Source organism: Triplophysa dalaica, chromosome 5 (genome assembly GCF_015846415.1).
Source record: "Triplophysa dalaica isolate WHDGS20190420 chromosome 5, ASM1584641v1, whole genome shotgun sequence".
Taxonomy (NCBI): Eukaryota; Metazoa; Chordata; class Actinopteri; order Cypriniformes; family Nemacheilidae; genus Triplophysa; species Triplophysa dalaica.
The window spans coordinates 21,092,187-21,114,002 of record NC_079546.1 but is presented as its reverse complement, the minus strand read 5'-3'; the positions used below and the strand labels follow the sequence as shown (position 1 = coordinate 21,114,002).

General features: G+C 37.0%; 2 protein-coding genes across 7 annotated transcripts; one reads left to right on the top strand and one right to left on the bottom strand.

The window, feature by feature from the left end:
* The first annotated feature begins 529 nt into the window (after positions 1 to 529).
* LOC130420426 (putative nuclease HARBI1) lies at positions 530 to 2,314 on the top strand. Its single transcript, XM_056747710.1, has 5 exons — positions 530 to 535; positions 1,358 to 1,412; positions 1,510 to 1,634; positions 1,721 to 1,832; positions 1,910 to 2,314. The coding sequence occupies exons 1-5, from the start codon at positions 530 to 532 to the stop codon at positions 2,284 to 2,286; spliced, it is 675 nt and encodes a 224-aa protein (XP_056603688.1). The 3' UTR covers positions 2,287 to 2,314.
* On the bottom strand, positions 2,310 to 4,137 carry LOC130421109 (uncharacterized). Of its 6 annotated transcripts, none has more exons than XM_056748824.1 (7): positions 3,758 to 4,137; positions 3,531 to 3,601; positions 3,077 to 3,253; positions 2,807 to 2,997; positions 2,647 to 2,700; positions 2,428 to 2,559; positions 2,310 to 2,356 (listed from the first exon to the last, which is right to left on the bottom strand). In XM_056748824.1, exons 1-7 carry the CDS (start codon positions 3,928 to 3,930, stop codon positions 2,336 to 2,338), a joined length of 819 nt encoding a protein of 272 aa, XP_056604802.1. In that variant the 5' UTR covers positions 3,931 to 4,137; the 3' UTR covers positions 2,310 to 2,335. The 6 variants fall into 6 exon arrangements, with proteins under 6 accessions (XP_056604802.1, XP_056604803.1, XP_056604804.1 ...); XM_056748825.1 differs by having other exon boundaries at positions 2,310 to 2,559; positions 2,807 to 2,857; positions 2,936 to 2,997; XM_056748826.1 differs by having other exon boundaries at positions 2,310 to 2,559; positions 2,807 to 2,857; positions 2,936 to 2,994.
* Between the last annotated feature and the right edge of the window lie 17,679 nt (positions 4,138 to 21,816).

The following is a 21,816-nucleotide window of genomic DNA, read 5'->3' as shown; positions in this document are numbered from 1 at the left end:
ATAAAACAAAAAAAAATTAACTTCTATTATGTGTCATATTCTACTACTGCAACAAACTCATTTGTTAATAAGACAGAAGTGTGATTGATAAAAGAGCAGAAAGCTAGCTTTTACTGCAAGAGTCTAGAGCTCAACTAAAGTGAACACTGATCACAATAATTGTCACATCAAATTAATCTTGTGTTCATTGTCAAATAGGGCTTTTGTTGATGTTTGTAATTTGGTCAATAAAAGCAATTGACGTGAGCTTCTTTTTTTGACCATTTTTAGGTCAATTAAAGCTTCTCTTTACAAGTCATATTGTCACGGTATGACATGCTAGAACCCAATTGCAGGCAGATGCCAGACATAGGGGTAAACAGGGGTATTTATTAAATATAGAACAAAGAACATTACAAAAAGGCAAAACAAAACCCACAATGGGGAAAACAAGACAGGATACCTTTAACAGAAAACAAGAACACGGACTGACTAGACTATGAAAAAAAAAAAAACACTTGATATGAACACTAACTACACTTAGTTAGACATGGGGGTAACAGGAACAAGGCAAGACAAGGAATTATCATATAGGAACAGCAACACGCAACGAGGTACACACAACAGCATACAATGAACGAGCACAGGGGCCCGTTTCAGAAAGCAGGGTAAGTGCAAACTCAGAGTAAGTCAACCCCAGAAAACGGAATACTCAGGGTTTTTGGTTTCAGAACGCGAGGTCTGTCAAACCCGCGACCGCGGGGTAAGTCAAGCCCATTTCAGAAATCGAGGTATCTTATACTCCGAGTGAGTAACCAGAGTAACCTACTCCGTGAACCTAACCTGGTCGGGAGCAGGTTTTATTCCGCAAACCCAGGGTTTGTTACAATCTCCACCCCCATTTCGAAGCGCGAGCGGTGTTGAAATTCCATACGCCATTTGTTTGTTCATTCACGTTCCTAATCGCGCTCGATAAAGTTACACAGACCTTAAAATGGCATGTCCGTTTATTCATGAACCCGTAGATGAGGAAGCTGCATTAATTCGCAGAGAGTTACATTTACGTCGAGAGAGAATTGTGAGGCCCCGTTTGGATGTTTTATCATATCCGGAGGATTTTTTATTTGAGCGATACCGATTTTCTTTACAGTCCATAACATATATACACACTCTGCTTCATCCTTACATCACAAACCTCACTCGTCGTGGCCGTGCTCTTACATCTGAGCAGATTTTGTGTATGGCATTACGTTTCTTTGCTAATGGTAGCTTTCTTTATAACACCGGGGATGCAGAACACGTTAGCAAGGCAACTGTATGCAGAGCGATAAGAAAAGTGTGCCTCGCTCTCAAGCACTTTTTGCACATTTTTGTTAAGTTTCCTGGCCACAAACCTGTGAGAGCCATCAAAGAGGAGTTTCACATGATTGCAGGTGAATGGTCTACATCTTTCTAAATTAGGCTGATCAAATAAATGTTGTTCTGCTAATAACATCTTGCTGCCGCCTCTGGAGGTAAGCTAATAATTAAAATCCCCTTTAGGATTTCCCAATGTGATTGGGTGCCTAGATGGCACCCATATACCCATCATCGCTCCTTCACAAAATGAGGCAGATTATGTCAATCGGAAGTCCATCCACAGCATTAATGTGCAGGTACACTGACATGGCCTAATGTTTCCTAATCTCAAAGCCTTTTTCCAAGTACAGTAACACTAATGTCTTTTTTTGTCACTGTAAAGATCATATGTGATGCTGCACACATAATTACAAATGTGGAGGCTAAGTGGCCAGGCTCAGTTCATGATTCACGGATATATCGTGAGTCATCTCTGAGCAACAGAATGGGCCAAGGTAAGTAAATGTATGCACTGACTGAACACATGGTCATGTCTGTTTGTGGAAAAAACTAAACCAATGTGACCTTACAGGAGAGATGGATGGCCTTCTGCTGGGTGATAGGGGTTACCCATGCCAACCTACACTCATGACCCCTTACCCAGAACCTGAGCCAGGCCCCCAGCAGCACTTCAATATGGCACACAACAGGACACGAGCCCGGGTGGAGATGACCATAGGCCTGTTGAAATCACGTTTCCAGTGCCTGCGCCACCTCAGGGTGACCCCTGAAAGGGCTTGTGACATTATTGTGGCATGTGTTGTTCTTCATAATATTGCCATTATTAGAGGGGAGCAACACCCTGCCCTACAAACTCAAGATCCTGAAGCAGACCTCATACACACTGGGGATTTCCAGGATGGAAGGGTGGTCAGAGACCTCATATGCCGTAATGTCTTTGCAAATTAATGAACCACACCAACACAGGACTGTTAAATAAACTCAATTTATTCACAATTCATTTTGTCTTCTTTATGTCCTACAAATACAAAAGCAACAGTTAAATTCCCTATAAGGTTGTAAGACTGTTCCATTATTTTGTACACCCACCTCTAGTTTGTGCCTAAGGAGCTCAATTTCCAAATCTGTTTTTAGAATCTGACGGTCCAAGTACACAAGTTCTTTATCCGTCTTTTGTAATTTTTTTATTAGATGGAGCTTATATAGCTCCTTAACTGGCAACTGAAAAACACAAGACTGAGGTTAGATGTTGATGTTCGAAAAAATTCTGCAGATTCAAACAATGACATTTACTGAACATTACTCAACTGCATTAATTTGGGTGTCAGAATTTGATGGACCCTCCTCCTGTTCTGCCATGCTCTGTTCAAAAAATGAGAAGCATGTCAGTTCGTGCACATCTACCAACTAGCACTCTAGAGGTCTACTACGGAGTGTGTGATTTGGAAATACATGATATGAACATTACCTCTGTAGGCCTCTCTGTGTCAGCGGATAAGGTTTCTTCATCCCCTTCATCCTGTGAAGATGTGCATTTTGTGTAGTATTCACTTTTAAGAATGCCCTGAAATTTTTCAGCATGGGTTAGGCCACTTACAACTGCCTGGGGTTCTGTTGTGACAAGAGGTTCCACAAGGCTAACCTTACCATCAGAATCTGCTGAGACAAAGAAAAAGGCCAAAGAGAAATTATAGTAACTATAAGAGCCTGTACAAACCAAGATAGTCAAGCCTCTTACATATTATATAAGCACTTGTATCCTGGGGAGAAACAGGTTCTGATGAACTCCCTCCTGGAATTCCCTCAGCCACTGGTCGTCCAGTGTTGAGGCTCAAGGCCATCTCCTCTGCATCCGTCAGAGGTGGTGGTGCAGGACCTCCTCCTGTTTTACGTGCCTCTGCCCTCTTTCTATTGGCTGAGTAGACATGAAATAGTCAAATTATTGTCATTACTCTAATTAAGATATGCAGAGAGAATTTTCTCTGGTAGGCCATTACAACTGTTGATTACTTTCATTGGATGTGGTTTCACGGACTATCAAATCCAGTGCATAGCTGTTATACAGACATTATTTAGAATACCATAGTGCTCGGTTCTCCTCATAACTTTTAAGGCTTGTTTAAGTAATATATCAAACATATCCCAGTCAGGCATCCTATACTAGTAAGAGCATTTTATTTCTTTAAACTCACCTGACTGAATGATGTTTTTATATTTCATTTTCAGCTGCTGCCAAGTTCTTTTAATTGCAGAAGGATTGCACCTATATGAAAAAAACGTAGATGTGTGTGTGTGTACAATATATATAATATACTTTTAAATTAATTTTGTTGAAACTGTCAAAATTAGAGCTCAATATAATTACAATTTTGACAGTTTCAACAAAATTAATTTAAAAGTGATTGACATTTAAACTTACGCATTAACACGTGAAGCAATTTTCTCCCACGCCAACGCTCTTTCTTTTGCTGCTGCGGCTGTGTTGCTCTTTTTTCTAAATATCGGCTCATATTCACCGTAAGCTTGTAATAGTACCTCCAATTCCATTGGCGAGAAATAAACAGAGCGCTGTTTGTCACGTGCCGTTGCCATGGTGAATCGTGCTATCTTCGCTCAATTGATGATGGCTTTTTATAGCCATGGTGCACGGGCGTAACCCAGAGTGAACTTACTCAGGGTTGATTAAACTAACTCAAATCAGCTGTTCTGAAACTGAAAACTCAGAGTAACGATTCTCTGAGTAAATCAACTCAGGGTTCAGATTTTAACTCGGTGTTGGTTGAACTTCCTTATTGAAACGGGCCCCTGGACAATGAACACGAGGATGTTTTAAAGGGTGACAAACACAGGATAATTAACGAGGAACAGGTGCTGGGGATTAAGCACTAGGGAAAGGCTGACGGGGAACGAGATGACGGGAACAATGACGTAGACAGGAGAGAGAGAGAGAGTATGTCGACACATAGGTGCTACAACAGTCTCTCTCCCACCACGTAACTAAAGGCTATGCCATGGCTCCACAGCAAAACAAGAATAAAACATGACATGATAGTGGAACCATTACACATATTTAGTGTTTAATTATTCAATATTTATCATTCATAATAAGTAGATGATCTGTTGTCGGTTATATAAACTAATATTCAGAGGCGGACAATCCTGGGGCCAAAGAGTAAAAGTCCTGCCATATTTTTGTTTCACCCATGAACTCAGCAGCTGATTTCACCAGCGGAGGAACCAAAACATTCCTTTCAAGTCACAAGCCAAGTCTCAAGTCAAATCTCAAGTCCTCAAAGAGTTAATGTTAATGAGATAATTAAGTGAGTAATTTAATGATGATTGAGTGATGAACACCTGCTGTTAACAATCAACATCACTGAAGAAAAGAGAAACACAAGAACTACAACTGACTTCAGCCACAGCCTTGGATGACATCAGCTGAAAAAAAAATCATTTTCACCATAATTGTGATCAGTGTTTGCTTTAGTTGTGCTATTGAGTCGTTCAGTAATAGGTTGTGGGTCTTTTTCTGTCTCTTCTCTCAACCGAATGCTGGTATGTCGTGAGCGCACTGGTGGTCTCACAGACTCCTCACTTATGGTTATAAAGCACTTTAGGTGTAGAGGAATACACAACCGAGTGCTATATAAATGGCTTATTTATTCAAAGATACTTGCTTCTTAAATAATTACAATATTTTTTTCATGGCAAACATTTGTTCAATGCTGAATCAAATCTTGAAGGAACAGAAAAGTTTGTATTTCTGGTTTAAATCTCTCTAGGTTTATGATCTGCATTTGGATATAAAAACCTCCTAAATCAATGGCACAATAAAGCTTCAATATTGGGATCAGTCTTTTAGACATGAACATTTATCATATGAACCTCAACAGTGGTGACAATTATAAGTCATACTGCATTGCATGATGGGAGTTTTTCATGCATTGCAGCTTGAAGCATTTTGTTTTAATTTAGCATGTGCTTTGTTGTTATTGAATTTTCTCAATGATACTTTTAGATAAACAGTTTGTTTAAACACTGAGTGTACTGGGTTCATTATGCTAAACATTAACATGATTATGATCTAAAAGAAATATCTCGCCTGTAAACATTTCAGTGTTAGATCAACTCATCATAAAAAATAAGTGAAGAATTACACACTTCACAGAACTAATCTCCCTGCTTTATAACAGTACATGAACTGATACAGTGCACAATCTAACTATAGGGTCAAGAGTCCAACAAAAGCAAACACTGATCTCCATGATGGTGACATCATTTAACCAATAAAACGTCAACATCTCAATAACAGCAGGTGTTCATCACTAATGCTCAATCATCATTTAATTACTCACTTAATGATCTCATTAACATTAACTCTTTGAGGACTTGAGATTTGACTTGTGACTTGAAAGGAATGTTTTGGTTCCTCCGCTGGTGAAATCAGCTGCTGAGTTCATGGGTGAAACAAAAATATGGCAGGACTTTTACTCTTTGGCCCCAGGATTGTCCGCCTCTGCTAATATTACTCAATATTATGTAATTAATATTGAGAAATATTAGGTCAACTTTATCTAATCTCTTTTATTGTGTCATGACTCAAATCTGAAAAATTGAGGTACTCTTTACTTAAAAACATAGAATAAAATCTACTCAATCTAATTGAGTGGAAATCCTTGCCTCAATTTTATTGAGTAGATTCAGTAAGTTTACATATAGTTTAGTTTGCTACTTAACATATAGTTTAGTTTGCTACCTGGTTTGTAAGTTCAATTTAACTGATTTGTATGGGTGATATTTACTAACCCTCAAGAATCATTTTTTTTTTCAGTGCAGCCATTTCCATTCTTGCGTGATTAGTTGTAAGGAACCAGGAATTTTTGCTCCACTTTGACTGGGATTCACAACTGCCTTAAAAACAATTCATGGTCTGTCACGTAGAAATTTCGAATGATATCATGTGTGTGACAAATTCTCATCAGGGTGGGTTTAAAAGTGTTTTGTCACTTCTCTCAGAACGAGGACAAAGTTGGCGAACTTTACAACAAGATTGAAGCACTGGAACAAAAATGCAAACTCTCACGGATAGCGCGGAGGACGTCGAAAAATCATCTCCAGATGGACAAAATCCATATCATTGGACTGAAATAAGGTGCAAAGGATCGTCAACCTTTTAAGTTCTTCCAAACCTGGCTGCCTAAGCTGTTAGAAATGGACACAAAGCAATGGTTTTGTAAAAATTGACCGGGCGCACAGGACACTCGGCTACCTTAATCCTAACCGCTCACGTCCAGTTCTGAATAAACTCCATAACTATGTGAATGAGAGTAAAATTCTGACGGCTGCTAAAATGAAAGATCGCCTCACATACAAGGACAAAGACATCTTCCTCACGCAGGTACTGTCAGTTAAAGTTAGGGAAGCTAGACGAGCAGACAACGGCGTCTGCGATCAGTTTATCCAAAGAGGAATACCCTTTGTTATGCGCTTCCATGCTAACCTTTGTTTCGACTTTAAGGGAGTCAACCATTCCTTTCATTCCGTTCAAGGTTATTTGAATAAACTGGAATAATACATCTGTCTCCTTTGGGAGCGGCAGGATGGATACGGCGGACAGAGAACTTGAGTTTACATAGCCAATGAGCGTTAAAGTCAGTTTGCCTCAGTTAAAGTGTGTTGTCTCTGTCGTTGACCTAAAGGCAATGATAGCCACTTGGTTTGTTTAAATGTGATCTATATGTGATGGAAGGGGAGTGTTGGACTGAGTTGATCTCTATCTATCGGTGTAATGCGACTGCTCTTTTGTCACATTATCAACTTTCTCGTATGTTTATTTGATTTGGGGGAGATTTTCTGTTAAGCCCAGTTTGTAAGGATATTTTTACTCTATGTAATGTTCTGTTCACTGTTAGGACCATTCTCATTGTTCTAAGATATAACATAATTCAACTCAATTATTATCTGGACCGTTTTATTGATGCATTAATAGCTGTTTATGAGTAATCTTAAATTGATTTGTCTTAATGTAAAAGGTATTTCTCATGTTGTCAAAAGGCAAAAACATCTCTCTTTTTTCAAAAGGAAAACTGTCAGACTGCCCTTCTTCATGAAACACATCTATCTGATATAGAGCATATAAAAACTACTTAGAAGCTGGGTTAGGCAGGTTTTGAGTCAAGAAAAAGTATTAGGCTTTTAGAATTTTGCAATGACCTTGAACTGTTTGATGTCTGGAGGTCAGCAAATATGAGGGTGAAAGATAACACTTTTTTTCTCAGCTCCTCAAACTTTCTCACGTATTGACTTATTCTTGACATCACATGGGATATTAGACAGAACAGTGGAATATTCTATTGGCATTAGTGATCGGAAGTCTGGCTTTTTAATGCTAACCGTATCTTTCGGACAGTTTGTTTCAATGAACCGGTTCAAAAGTCAAGGGCCTGCAATACTAGACTTATTTGGGAATGGTATAGATCCTACTATTATCTGCTTCCTTCTTTGGACTCCTGGGCCTGTTCCCCATTTTCAGTTTGGAGTTTGTTTGCCCACACCATAACCACACCAAGTATGACGACGATGTCAGGAAAAACTCAATTCTTTACAATTTCATTAAACTTTGGCGTCGGATTTTCAAACACCTGGGAACGGTGGAATCTCTGCCTATGCTAAACCCAGTTTATGTGAATGAAGACTTTTCTCCGGTGATGGGCTCACCTCTCTTTAAAGTGTGGCATACAAAGCGGATCGCGTGGTAGGTGATCTGTTACAGGATTAATGTCCTTTCAACAATTACAGCAGAAGTTTGATCTCTCTAAGAAAGATATTTTGTAAATCCGACAGAATGTCATCTCAAAGCAAAAATCCCTCTCAGGCCTGCCAGAGTTCAGTGAACTGGAGTGATTTTTTGTAAACACAAGTAGTCGACTCGGTTTATACCCAGGTTTATTATTTTTTATAGTCTCAAACCTCAGGACGTTTGAATACAATAGCTCGCAAATGGAGGGATGATCTATGCATTTAATATATAGATGACGACTGATAGGAGGCCATTGAGTGTGTGAGGTACACTTTCATATGTAACCGGCTCAGGGAGACTCAATATAAAATTATACATAGATTACATATTCCAGCAGTTGTGATGAGCAAAATCGATCGTGACACATCAGCTCTTTGTTTTAAGTTCCCTTCAGACCTAGGGACATTTCACTGTTTTTGGAAATGCAAATACATTTCCTGATTTGGAGTTGAATTACCTGTGAAATTAGCTATATTCTTCAGATAAAACTTGTAAAGGACCCTGGTCTGTTTCTCTTAGGGCTTTCTTCCAAGGCACAGGCAATGACATTAAAGATGCACACATTAGGTTATAAACTGCTGGATAAAGTGTTGATTATTGATAGGAAGTGCATCCTGGCTTTATGGATCAAAGATGACCCTCCCACTGTCACTCAGTGGTATAAAGAGATGTTTGCTGTACTTTCTCATGAGAGAATGGTGGCTTTGAAAATGTATAGTCACCATTTAAAGACCACTTACCCTTGGATTTGAAAAGAATATAATTGTTTATATAATAGGGGTCCTTTGTGCGTTGAATATTTGTTGCCATATTAAAGTGGACATCAAGAATGGTCTTTGTTTCTTTTGGGTTCTCTGTATTAAAATGACATGCAAGTACTCACAACACAATTGTTTGTAGAGATAAATGTGACTATTAATTTCCTTAATATACACATCTATTAGGAGATGGTGGTCTAGTGGGTTAAACCACTAAAGTGGTAGATCAAAAGGTTGCTGGTTCGATCCCAGCAGCCATCACCAGTGTGTCCTTGAGCAAGACACTTTACTCCATGTTGCTCCAGGAGGATTGTCCCTGTAATAAGTACACTGTAAGTTGCTTTGGATAAAAGTGACTGCCAAATGACTTTGTTTTTGTAAAAAAAAATATTTTCTATTATATACATTAATCACACTTTGCTTTAAACTTTAAAGGAATACACAACTTCAATTAGAAAATTTAAGGCAATCAGTTTCCTCAAATGTTAAATTAGTCCTAAATGTCTTATTACACATCACAGTTGGACAGAGTAGTTCATGTTACTTATTATTGTAAGTCAGATTAAATTTAAAAACAGCATTTGTAGTTTTAACTTATTGTTCAAGTGTATCTAAGTACAGCTAACTCAGAACCAATGTTATCGATCAATGTGAATTGCATTGAATCAATATCATTTTAATACCTGCTATTCACTTTCATCAAACCAGCATTAGTGTATTCAGTGTTTGCTTTATGATGCGACTTTGACTCTCGACTTTCATTAGGTTAAGTTTCTTTTCTTTTGTTTTGGTTGTTATGTGTTGGACTTTTGTAACAGCTATCAAGCTAAAATAATAAAAAAGTTGTTGATTCTAGTGAATTTTAGTTTTTTCATGATTGAGGTAAATTTTCAGCTGAGCAACAGAACTGTAAGCTATACTTTCTATTAATTCTTCATATTTTTAGTTGATATTTGAAAGGTATTCAACGTGTTACTGAGACGATAACACTAAGGTTTGATTATCTTTACGACCTGTTTTACAATACATTTTATCACCGTTATGAAACCGTCTACCATAATAAAGGCTTCAACAATTGCCACAACATGAATGCTGATACAAACTTATTTGCAACAAAGAAACATGTAAAAGGCGATTAATAAAATATAACTGAATTGAAAAGTTGTAATATATTATATATATATATATATATTAAAGAATTAGAACTGAATTTAAAATACAACAATTTTATTTAAAGGACTTTTAAGTGTTATATGCTATGAAATGTAAATGCAGACTTATGAAACAGTTTGAAGAGATCAAAGGAATGTTATGGACGACTAACACAATAGATGATTTTCACACAAAAAGAACCTGAATCAGTTAGACATGAAGAATCAGTGTACAAAACTCGACAATGGTGACAAACAACAAAAGTACGCTTCATGCTGAAATGCATGCTGGGTAACATCATATAACAAACTCATTCATGAATCCCAGAATGCATTGCAGTTTATCTGATTTAGTCTGTTGATTGTCACCATTGTTGAGATCCATACACTAATTCTTGATGTCTGTGTATGTCGCATTTATGGTGTAGATTATGTTTTTGTTTTCATTCTGTAAAAGTACTCAAACTCACTCATCTTATAGTGTTCCCTCACGATCAACAGCACAGCACTAAACCAGATGAAATCAGTGAATCAAACCACAACACTTGATATGTTTCTCACTGCATTGCCATAACAGATGTACTTTAAAAGCACACAGACACAGCATATTAACAACAAACTACAAAAGTCAAGGGTCAAGAGTCCAACTCAAGAAGCAGAGGTGGACAATCCTGGTGCCATAAAGTAAAAGTACTGCCATATTTTTGTTTCACCCATGAACTCAGCAGCTGATTTCACCAGCGGAGGAACCAAAACATTTCTTTCAAGTCACAAGCAAGTCTCAAGTCCTCAAAGAGTTAAAGTTAATGAGATGATTAAGTGAATAATTAAATGATGATTGAGCATTAGTGATGAACACCTGCTGTAATTGAGATGTTGACGTTTTATTGGTTAAATGATGTCACCATCATGGAGATCAGTGTTTGCTTTTGTTGGACTCTTGACCCTTGACTCTATTGTTAGATTTTGCACTGTATCAATTCATGCACTTTTGTAGAGCAGAGAGATCAGCTCTGTGAAGTGTTTAACTCTTCACTGTTTATTATGATGAGTTGATCCAACATTGAAAAGTTCACAGTCAAGATATTTCTTTTTTTTTAACATGTTTATGTATAACATAATGAATCCCGTACACTCAGTGTTTAAAAACATTCATGTTTATCTAACATTATCAGTGAGAAACTTTTAAAGCAGCGAAACAAATGCTAACCTAAAATCTTCAAGACATACATCAAGAACCAACATATGAAGCTCAACAATGGTGACGCTCAACAAAATACTTCAAGCTGCAATGCTTGTAAAACTCCCAACATGCAATGCAGTATGACTTATAATTGTCACCACTGTTGAGGTTCATATGATAAATGTTCATGTGTAAAAGGAGGTTTTTATATCCAAATGCAGATCATAAACATAGAGAGATTTAAACCAGAAACACAAACTATTCAATATTTGATTTAGCATTGAACAAATGTTTGCTATAAAAAAAATATTGTAATTATTTAAGCAATTATCTTTGAAGGAATAAGACATTTATATAGCGCTAAATTGTGTATTCCTGTACACCTAAAGCGCTTAATAATCATATGTGGTGAGTCTATGAGACCTCCAGTGCGCTCAAGACATACCAGCTATAGGTGTAGAGGAGAAACAGATCCACTTCTTGAAAGGCTCAAGAGCACAACTAAAGCAAACACTGACCACAATTATGGTGAAAATGTTTTTTTTTTCAGCTGATGTCATCCAAGGCTGTGACTGAAGTCAGTTGTAGTTCTTGTGTTTCTCTTTTCTTCAGTGATGTTGATTGTTAACAGCAGGTGTTCATCACTCAATCATCATTAAATTACTCACTTAATGATCTCATTAACATTAACTCTTTGAGGACTTGAGATTTGACTTGAGACTTGCTTGTGACTTGAAAGAAATGTTTTGGTTCCTCCGCTGGTGAAATCAGCTGCTGAGTTCATGGGTGAAACAAAAATATGGCAGGACTTTTACTTTATGGCCCCAGGATTATCCACCTCTGTCAAGAAGACACTGATCACCATGATGCTGACTTTCGTTAGATGGGCATGTTCTTAAAACATAAAAAACTGGACACTGAATGTTTTTAAAACGTTTTCAAAAGCATGAAACACCGCTAAGGAAAGTTCTTACAACAAACTTTTTTTAGCAGGTTATATGTTTTCTGTGCTGTTTATTTACATTAACATTTTAGTCATTTGGCAGACGCTTTTATCCAGTGCACTTGTTACAGGGACAATCCCCCTGGAGCAACATGGAGTTAAGTGTCTTGCTCAAGGACACACTGGTGGTGGCTGCTGGGATCGAACCAGCAACCTTTGATTTACCAATTCAGTGGTTTAACCCACTAGACCACCATCTCCATGTTTATAGTGTATTACTAGTTGTTTTGGTGAAATCACTATTTTAAATGTTGTGTCTTCTTATTTTATCTGGTTAGGTCACAGTGAAAGGAAGGGATTCATTTGTTATTATTCTTATTTACGGAGTTATATGTGTGTTTTTCAGAATGCTTCTTTCATTTTATGTCTCTATGTTTCAAGTTTGACCAAGATAATCTCATCTCAGAACCTTTTGTGTCTGATCCTTTTAGATCATTTCTATCTTCTCTGAATAATATTTAAAATTGAATTATTCATTTTGATGATTTGTTATTCATTTTTTATTAAACAGACCTTATCACCTTAAGAACATTTTATTGTGTTACTATTTGCATTCACTCAATTATATTGTGGACTTTTAAGCAATAAATTGAATGAAATCTACTCATTTCTAACAAATTACTTTTAATTCAAAAAAATGCTTGTAATCTGTTGCCATAATTTTATTGAGTAGATAAGTATTACATTTTACAGTGTGGCCAATCAGAACCAAGTACTCCAGAAATAAGCTTTATTCTGCAATGAATGCAGGGTAACATTATAATACACAATTTATCTTTGGGTTACATATACATATACATTATGCATTTGGAAGAGGCTTTTATCCAAAGCATTATACTATAGATTTGTTTTTTAAGTATACTTATATAAATTAGCTCACACTTTTCTAATGGAACCGTGCCCGCTCATGTTTAACACCTAAAGTTAACCACACTGCGCCCACAACTACTCCAAATATTGGGTTTGTCAGACATAATGCAACACTGTGTATAACGATTGGGGGTATGGGGGGTGATATAAAAGCCTACAGAGCCGTTTACTCTCATATCGCTCTCAGATGACTATGACATCATAAGAGGATCGGTGTGCGCAGCGAGCACATGAATTTAAAAACAAACAGAATGGTTCTGATGAAGGCCTTCACAAATCATTTACACATCAACACTCACAATCATTTCATTCAGAGCAGTCAAACTTCAGACGCTTTCATGATAAAATACTAGTGCACACACGTCAAGAGCTCTCATGAACAGAAACTAACACAGTCGTGGGCCCACAACTGAGCCAGAAAAACTTGGGAAATAACATCCCCTGCATGTTATGAGGCATCTGTCTCAGTGAAAAGACATTGAGTTCAGCAGAAGAGCTTTTGTTAGTCAGCAGCAGTGTGGTGAAATATGCAAATATTATTGCATGAGAATTCACAAACATAAAAACTCAGCATGCAAATCTCAGCACTGGTGATGAACACTTAAGGGCGGTGTCCCAGAGAGAGATTATTGGCTGAAGCCAAAACAAGGCCTTAATCTGTTCTTCTGATACACTTTCACCTTATTTCACATGTATATAAAAGAGCTTATCGAGAATTTATTTAGTTTATGTCAATTAAACACAATCAATTTATAATAATTATAAAGATAAACTTCAATAACAATGTAAAGTTTAGGGATGATGACGACTTCGTCTAACATCACTTTATTCCTGCTCCAAGAAACCACAGTGAACCAGAACACACTTCAACATAAGAAAGCAAGAGTCAAGAGCTCAACTAAAGGAAACATTAAACACTTTCAGTGTGACTTCATATTGTGATGGTTTATTTCAGTGATTGTGTTTGTTATCAGCAGGTGTTCATCATTAATGAGATAATAAAGTGATGATTGATGCCTTAACTCAACCTGACTTAACTCATCCACTTGTGTGAATTAAAGAGGAACTCCGGCCAAAATCGATAAATCTGCATTCATTTCTCACCCTCAAGTAGTTCAACATTTGAATGACGATCATTTTTCCCCAAAAACGCAATTGAAGGTTGTTTTGAAAGCTTTCTGACTCCTCAGATTGAAACACAACCAAACACACAGCCACATCTGGTGTCAGCATCACAAAGCTCTACACGTGAGTCGAGCGATGCTGACTCAGGAACCAGAAATCAGGAAGTTTTTGAGTTTGGTTGTCAGTGTGATTTGTTTGAGCACAAAAAGTATCCTCGTCACATTATATTAATTTATACTGAACCACCGGAGTCTCCTGGACAATTTGACGGTGTCAGCAGGTACTTTCAGCACTTTAAAGATTGGTTGCGTTGCAATCTAAGCAGGAGTCAGAAAGCTTCCAAAACGACCTTCATTTGAGTTCTCGGAAAAAACAGAGGTACTAGGGATGTACTACTACTTGATGGTGAGTAATTTCATTTTTGACCGGAGTTACCCTTTAGGGATAAATCCAAAACATTAAGTGTGGCAGGCATGTGGACTGGAGTGGTTTAAACCAGAAGTGGTTCTCAACTTTTTTAAATGTCTCCTTATTGAACACATGAAGAAGTTACTGAGATAAAGAAATGATGATTGAATCAATGATAAGGTTTGGGAACCGAGAACCGGTTCTTATCCAGAACCAGAACCTTGAGCAATTTCTAAAATCCGGTTCCAAAACTGTTCTAGTGCAACACAGCCCTGCGCCACCATTTCTATAAAGAATGTCACAAACCAAACAGAAACGCAGCACCGCTTTATTGTACGTACACTCCACAGACGCGCTGCGCCTTTAACTGACGATCACATGGGTTTTCAAGACTGAGCACGCACCTCACAGACCGTCGTGCCGCATCTTTGCTGAACACAATGCTGTTCTGAATTCACTCTGGCGTCCTTGATAACTGTGCACATTGTTTTGTTTTTGACATTGACTGTACACAAAAACAGCACCTAGCTCTTGCCACCACTAAATTACATTATGGTCTACTTGTTTCATATTTCATATACTAACTGATCAACCTAGTAGTTAGTTAAATATGGCCTCCCGGCACATTCAGTTTCCTCCATCTTTTCCTCATTCTGGTTCTCTCTCTCTCTCTGGTTCTCTCTCTCCAGCTGACATCCTCTAGTCTCCTTACTGCCTAAACCACTCTATGTGTCCCTCTCTGCGTCTCTCTCTCTCTCTCTGAAAACACTGACTGAATGAAGAAAACGCTCCCAACTACTGGGAATACTTCAACAGTCATTACTGAACATTAGACTTGTGTAAAGTTAAACACTGACCTGAGAACAGCAGCACATGTATCAGTCTTTCCATTGCTGACGGCTTTTACAGTATGAAATGAATCTGAAACAGTAAAAATATTTAATAAAAAAGTAAATATGATTGCAAGTGTAAAAGGCAGTACAGTACAAGACACACTCTGATAAATGATAGTATGAAGCAGTTCAGTTTACCTGTAACAACAGTCAGAGGTGAAGATCAACATGAAGTGTCTCTATGAGGGGCCGTTTAGGCCATAATTATTGAAATGACTCTTACAAACACTAGTGAAATAAAAACATCGATCGAACTTAGTGAAATTCATTCACACGTATTACTGAAATACCTCTTACAAACACTAGTGAAAACATACATACGTATTACTGTAATCTTTTACAAACACTAGTGAAATGTATGTATATGCATGCTAAAAAGCCTCTTATAAACAATGGTGCACTAATGAGGCAACATATTTCAGGTATAGTTGATGAAAGATTTCAGTGTAGTTGATGAAAGATTTCAGTGTAGTTGATGAGAATATTTCACTGGAAAAGGAAGCTGCATCCGCACTTCCGTTTAGTTTGGCGCACGTTGATGACGTGCAGATACGCAGCGAACAGGAACCTGTCAGATGCAATTAATTTACGGAGTAATATTTTACATCGCCCCCCACGCTACCTTCGGTTTTTCCTTATACAGTTCCGTTGTCAATGCAATTTTTTTCTTTGTCTAAAAATATATTTTGGATGGCATGGTATGCTTTGAAACAAAAAGTCCCAAAAAGCTGAAGAGTGCGGTTCCGTAATTTTTGGCTTCTGCAATTACAATAGAAATTACACATGCGAAGGAAGCATTACTCCCACTTACCAGGGGTTTAAGAGTGTGTCGAGGAAATAAAAGTTTGTTTTAAGATATCAAAATGACGCCACAGCGATGTTTTTTGGTTTTGCAAGTGTCTGCGTTATTTTCATTCACGACTAACAATGACGATGATATTACAGCTTTTCTAAGAAGTGCACTTCAGTGTTTAAGCATATAGCGTCCCACTTCTATATTCTCCATTCCATGGTCGCAACGTACTCTAGATGGTAATCCAAAATGTTGCACGCCAGCACGAAACAAAGACAGAACACTGGTAGCTCTGTTGTTGTCAAGGCAGTCAAAATAGATTATTGTTCGACTGTAGCCATCAACACAGCCATGGAACACCATTCTCCACCTCACAAGCTTATGGTTTCCATCAATATGCCTGTTGACAGTACATAAACACAACGTTGGTGGTTCATAATGTCATATCAGGTTTTTTTAGTTCATAATATTATTAAAAAAACACATTTGTAGGTCTAAACTTATTGGGTAGTCATCAATATATATTTTGATATAAATTAAAAACCTCTTATTTTCGATTCAAAAAGATGACAGTGACTCCAAATCACCCAAATGTGCAAAATTATTAATAATTTCTTGCAACAAGTTAAAACCCAGATAGCTTAAAATTTACTGTAACACTTAAAGTTCTTCATACTTTACATAGTGGTGATAGTTCAAGGGCACTGATCACCCCTCAGGTGCATAAAATATAAATACAACAGCGCCTTTAATTGGTAATAGAATTTGTCTGATTCGTTTTTGATGTACATAATGAATTTAAACAGCTAGTACGTTACATAATACAATTTACAATTTAACAACCAATTGTAGAGTAATTACACTACAATTACATGAATTATTAAATACATTAATTGTATACCACGGTAAAACTTACTGTAAAAAACCTTAATAATATATGGTTACCATTTTTTGTTCGTTTTATTTGTAGTAAAACCATGCTTAATTCTTGTAGAGTTACGACGGTGTCCCGAGATCTTTATTGTATGGGCTATGCAGAGCATGAAGAATAAAGTAACTGGATTCAAACTTGTATTTAAACAAGCCACTGCATTTTGCTAACATGTCTTGGTTAATACTTAATGTCTGACTTACAAAAAAACAAGTTATGCAATGTGCGATTTTTCAGTATAATTATATGAGTAAACGAAACCATATATTCGTACCACCATTCGCCGTTTGTATGTCCTCTAAACACTGAAGTGCACTTCTTAGAAAAGCTGTAATATCATCGTCATTGTTACTCGTGAATGAAAATAACGCAGACACTTGCAAAACCAAAAAACATCGCTGTGGCGTCATTTTGATATCTTAAAACAAACTTTTATTTCCTCGACACACTCTTAAACCCCTGGTAAGTGGGAGTAATGCTTCCTTCGCATGTGTAATTTCTATTGTAATTGCAGAAGCCAAAAATTACGGAACCGCACTCTTCAGCTTTTTGGGACTTTTTGTTTCAAAGCATACCATGCCATCCAAAATATATTTTTAGACAAAGAAAAAAATTGCATTGACAACGGAACTGTATAAGGAAAAACCGAAGGTAGCGTGGGGGGCGATGTAAAATATTACTCCGTAAATTAATTGCATCTGACAGGTTCCTGTTCGCTGCGTATCTGCACGTCATCAACGTGCGCCAAACTAAACGGAAGTGCGGATGCAGCTTCCTTTTCCAGTGAAATATTCTCATCAACTACACTGAAATCTTTCATCAACTACACTGAAATCTTTCATCAACTATACCTGAAATATGTTGCCTCATTAGTGCACCATTGTTTATAAGAGGCTTTTTAGCATGCATATACATACATTTCACTAGTGTTTGTAAAAGATTACAGTAATACGTATGTATGTTTTCACTAGTGTTTGTAAGAGGTATTTCAGTAATACGTGTGAATGAATTTCACTAAGTTCGATCGATGTTTTTATTTCACTAGTGTTTGTAAGAGGTATTTCAGTAATACGTGTGAATGAATTTCACTAAGTTCGATCGATGTTTTTATTTCACTAGTGTTTGTAAGAGTCATTTCAATAATTATGGCCTAAACGGCCCCTCATATGTCTCTGTTTGATCAAATCTTATATATTTATTTTGTGTGTTACGTCCTTCATTGCCTTTATTTACATGCACAGATGTTAATGAGTCATCCTTATGCAAAAGTGTTCCCAGTCTACTGGAACAGGTGCTCATTTCCATTCAAACTTTGCAATGTTATTTGAATGAATGCCTCAAATCGTACACAGTGTGTGGAAATATTCACCACTGCACACATGAATCTCAAAGATGTGTGTTAAAAATAAGCTTTCTTAAAATGTGTGCAAACATTTCATTAACATCCTCACAAAGAAAACTGACATGTTTAAAGTGGACGATAAGGAAATGTAAATGTAAGGAGTAGGCAGGAGTTTGTAGCACTGTGTGCCATTAATACAACAGATAAGCTTGTGTGGTGTTCAGATCTGTGGATCCTTTTTCTATGTTTACTCAAATAAAAATGATATGATTGTTTTCCAGCCTCATATTTATTGACCCTGGCTCGTTTTCTTTGAAGAACATTTAAATAAAGACCCTAAATAAACACTGAACATCCCCCAGAAACATTATGTTATGTATGTTTTATTTTTCGGCTTAACACAACTCAAGTGAAACACAGCATCTGAGCAGCTGCTGCAAGGCATGAATGCTCTGTTGACAAAGGTGCAAATGCACTTCCACATTTGTATACCGCCTCTCCTAAAAGCCTCTGCAAAGTTATGAGATACAAATGTATGGTAAAATATTCAGGAAAATATAATTAAAAAGTGAAAGTGACCTATTTGTCAGATATGGTGACCCATACCGGAAATGTGAACTCTGCCTTTAACCCATCCAGTGACTAGTGAAGACACACACAGCAAGTGATGAACACATGTACACCTGGAGCAGTGAGCAGCTATCACAGCAGGGCCTGGGGAGCATGTAGGGGTGAGGTGTCTTGCTCAGCTTTATCAGCTGCAGGTCTGAGTCTGGCGATGACGTAAAGATCAGGGTTTTAACAGGACAGGCTTACATCCTCTACCATCACTGTGAAAAACAGGAGCTGTGACAAAGACGGAAACTACACGCTGGATAATATTAAAGAAAGATTAATTTATTAACATAAGAATAAAAAGTATATTAATTGAAAGGGAAAATAACTAAGAGAACACATTGTTTGAGCATAGAATACTTGTTGTTTACGCGTTAAATACGTGATGATTTTTTAACACGTATTCTACACACATAAATTGTTCTCGATGCATTGGTAACATGTTTGAACGCATAACTTATCCATGTGATTAATGATCAATTAAGAGATGACTAAGCATTAATGATGAACACCTGCTGTCAACAAGCAAAATCACTGAAGAATTGAGAAACACAAGAACTACAACTGACATCCAATTACAACATTAGATGAAATCATTTAAAGATAAAAAGACAATAAATCTCTCATGGTCAAGAACTTCTTTTTAACACCAGGTGTTCATCATTAAAGCTTAATCATCTCATTAATTCATTAGCTCATCATCTTCAACACTACATCAGTGTTACTTTAACACTTTTGTAGAGTGGGGCCATATGTACTCAGAGAAGTGCTGAGTTAACACTGGGGAAGAGAAGTCAAACACTATAGAGTCAAGTGCTCAACTAAAGCAAACACTCATCATCATAATGATGACTTCAAATGACAAACCAGTCACATCTAAACCTCTAAGATCACAGTTTGAGCATGCAGTGGGTTTGATGTGAAGTTACGTTTTGACCTCATCGTGAGTATTCTGAAAGCTCATGGTGACATCACTGTGACATCATCGTGTTGACTGGGAAGATTGAATGTTGGAAAAACACAATCTGTGTATCAAGTTATTTCATGATGATTAAATCATCTAATATCATTCATCAGGTTACAGTCAAAAGTTGACTTTTAACAAAAAAATCATAAAGACATTTTATACTTCTAATGTGTGATGGAATATTCAGGTGAGGTGATGTTTGTTTTGTGTAGTGAAGACTCATCAGGTTAACACGGCAGGAACGTTCTGTACTTTTAAAACCAAAAAAACAACGACTCTCTGTTTGTTTTGGATAAACAAAAATGGCACTTTGCGTCTCCCGGATAATTTGTTATTTAAATACAGCGCCTCCCTTTTAAAAAACAACCCGGAAAAGGTTGGTAGGGTCGGCACAAAATGTAATTCAGGCAGATTTGCATGAGGACTCAAAGTCAGGATGTACAGATCATAAAACATTCATCTGACAGACACATCAGAAGTCTGTAGTGTTTCATCTTCTCTCTGTTCATACCCAGCAAGCAAAAATGTGTTCCTTAGACGTTCATTAGACGTTCATTAGACCACTCCAGTCCATGTGCATTACTACAGGGAATGTTTTGGATGTCTTCCTAAACACCATATGAACAAGTTAATGAGTTAAATCAGGTTGAGTTAAGGAATCAATCATCACTTTATTATCTCATTAATGATGAACAGCTGCTGTTAACAAACACAATCACTAAAGAAAACATGAGCAATAAGAAGTCACCATAATAGTGTTTAGTGTTTCCTTTAGTTGTGCTTTACCCTTCATTTATTATGGAAAGACTCTGAAGCACAAATATAGCTACCAAGAAAAAGTGATCTGGTTTTTGTTGTAAAAATTTGCACAAATTTGAGTGCTGGTATGTTATTTATTAGACGTATATGTCCATAGATTACATCTCTGTTTTGTCAGCTTAGATGGAAGCAGCAGAAATCTAAACGTTGTAAACTTTATTACAGTTTAAACTTCAAGACATCAAGAATCAGCTTATGAATCTCAACAATGGTGACAAAGTTGAGTTGCATCTTTTCTTCATGCAGCAATGCATGCTGGGAGTCATGTAGGAGTTCTGTTCTAGGCTGTTACCCACAACGCATAGACGCATGAAGCTTTCTTTTGTTGAGTTTCATGAGCTGATTATTGATGTCTGAATTGTTGAGGTGATATTTCTACTATTGTAATAGTAAAAAAAAAAAATCCTTCACAAAATTTTCCTCCTCACTGAATCATACAATAACATCTACATATCTAACTATCAAATCCTCTATTACATTTTCCACCTGAAAGAGAATCAATACATTTCAGTTTTTGTCAAGGTGTTTTGAATATTCTTCAGAAACACAATCTTACGACTATCAACAATCTTTCCATTGTCAAGGGTGAGACCCCCACTAAAGGAAACACTAAACACTATTATGGTGAATTCTTATTATTTCTGCTTTATTTCACTGATTGTGGTTATTTTATCATTAATGAGATCATGAAGTGATGATTCATTCCTTAACTCAACCTGATTTAACTCATTAACTTCATGTGTTATTTAGAGAGACATCCAAAACATTCAGGGTGGGAATGCACGTGGACTGGAGTGGTCTAATGAACACACTTTTTGCTA